This window comes from Chrysochloris asiatica, unplaced genomic scaffold (genome assembly GCF_000296735.1).
Source record: "Chrysochloris asiatica unplaced genomic scaffold, ChrAsi1.0 scaffold00568, whole genome shotgun sequence".
Classification (NCBI taxonomy): Eukaryota; Metazoa; Chordata; class Mammalia; order Afrosoricida; family Chrysochloridae; genus Chrysochloris; species Chrysochloris asiatica.
Window position 1 is genome coordinate 190,466 of NW_006409086.1, and position 2,058 is coordinate 192,523.

The 2,058-nt window shown below is 43.5% G+C and overlaps 1 protein-coding gene across 1 annotated transcript; it reads left to right on the top strand.

Annotated features, from left to right (window-relative positions):
- The first annotated feature begins 870 nt into the window (after positions 1-870).
- On the top strand, positions 871-1,803 carry LOC102817640 (olfactory receptor 8S1-like). Its single transcript, XM_006877715.1, has one exon. The coding sequence runs from the start codon at positions 871-873 to the stop codon at positions 1,801-1,803; it is 933 nt and encodes a 310-aa protein (XP_006877777.1).
- The last annotated feature ends 255 nt before the right edge of the window (positions 1,804-2,058 follow it).

Consider the following 2,058-nt stretch of genomic DNA (forward strand, 5'->3'; position numbering starts at 1 on the left):
AATATGAAGATCCACTGCTAAGCAAATACTAATATTAATGAGTTAATGAAACATTGGATCATAATAGATTTTTAAAAGACCTACTGCCATCAAATCAATTCTGACTCATAGCCACCCTGTTGAGTTTCTGTGGTGGTACATCTTTATGGGAGAAGAAAACCTCATCTTTATCCTGCAGCACAGCTGGTGGGTATGAATTGCTGATCTTGCAGTTCGCAGTCCAGTGCTTATCCTATAGCACCACTACAACTTCATTGAATGGGTGATTGAGATGAGCAAAGACTGGTCCCAGGCTTTCCAAGGCGTCTGCAAGAATTCCTAAAAGATGCCGAGGAGTGTTGTGGAACACAAGAGTCTCATCTGTTGGAGCTGGTGTCATTTAGTCAAGGGGCAGTTCTCCAGCTGGGCCCTCATGGTGCAAGGTTAAGAACTTAGCTGTTAATTGAGAGATCAGCAGTTTGAACCTCCAGTTATTCTGAGGGAGAAAGACATGGCAGTTACTTCCATAAAGGTTATAATCTTAGAACATCTACATGAAGTTCTATTGATAAGGTTGCTTTGAAATTAATCAATTCTACAGAAATTAGTTCTCCAACAGAACTTTATAGTTAATGATGTCATCACTTACTGTTCTTTTCAGGAAAGAGCTTAGTGGGACTGAAAGAGCTCAGAGATGCTGCAGTAGAAATCCAGGGAGGAAGCACACATTGAACCATTAAGAGTAGTTATAATAGTTATGACAATGAAGATGCAATCATGCAGAAAACGATATAGAGTAAAAGAACATGCTAATATCTTCTGGCAACTGTTGTAGAAAGGACAGCTTTCAGTCCTCTTCCTTTTTTTGTTTCTAAAACACAGTGGTTATCAATGGCCTTAGGGAATCATAGCACCGTCACAGAATTTTTCCTCCTCGGGCTGTCTGCTGACCCCACAATCCAGGCTCTGCTATTTCTGCTGTTCCTGAAGATTTATTTCCTGACACTCATGGGGAACCTGATGATGATACTTGTGATCCATACAGATTCTAAACTCCACACACCCATGTACTTCTTCCTGAGTCATCTGTCCTTCCAAGACCTCTTCTATTCTTCAGTTACAGTGCCCAAGATGCTGGAGAACCTCCTGTCTCAGACGAAATCCATCTCAGTAGAGGGTTGTCTGGCTCAGGTCTTTTTTGTGATTGCCGCTACAGGAACTGAGGCCTGCCTGCTCTCGGTGATGGCCTATGACCGCTATGCTGCCATCTGCCACCCCCTGCTCTATGCACAGATGATGAGTAAACAACTGTGTGTGAATTTAGTGTGGGGATCTTGGTTTGTGGCCCTTCTGGATGCAATCATCAACACTCTTCTGGCTTTGAAGTTGGACTTCTGTGAGCTCCAAACCATTCACCACTACTCCTGTGAGCTGCCCTCCCTCCTCCCTCTCTCCTGCTCTGATACAACCACCAATGCTGCCATGCTGCTCTGCTCTGCCCTCCTGCATGCCATTGGAACCTACCTCCTGATCTTCTTCTCCTATGCCCGTATTGTCTCCACCATTCTGAGCATTAGTTCCACCTCTAGCAGAAGAAAGGCTTTCTCCACCTGCTCCTCCCACCTCACTGCAGTGAGCTTATTCTATGGCTCATCTATTGTCCGTCATCTCATGCCAACCTCAGGCTCCCTACTGGAATTGATCCTTTCCATGCAATACAGTATAATCACTCCACTAGTCAATCCTCTGATCTACAGCTTGAAGAACAAGGAGGTGAAAGCAACTCTGAGAAGAATGATGTCAAGATCTTTACAGTGTGTCTGACAATGCTGTTGTTGTTTTAAGTGCCTTCGAGTCCTCAAATGGGTTCTGACTCATAGTGACCCTGTATAGGGTTTCTGAGTGGCAGCTGATGGGTTTGAACCACTGACCTTGCAGTTAATAGTCCAGTGCTTATCTTACAGTTCCACACAAAGAATCATTACAAAAGAGATTTAAAAAGACGTAGGATGGAACTGCAACAAAACATCTAATGCTTAATATTAAGAACTTCCTCATTGCCTAATTTGTCTCTTATTG

Bases quoted from the DNA above. Each gene is read 5' to 3' on its own strand.
- LOC102817640 (XM_006877715.1), top strand. From the start codon at position 871: ATGGCCTTAGGGAATCATAGCACCGTCACAGAATTTTTCCTCCTCGGG.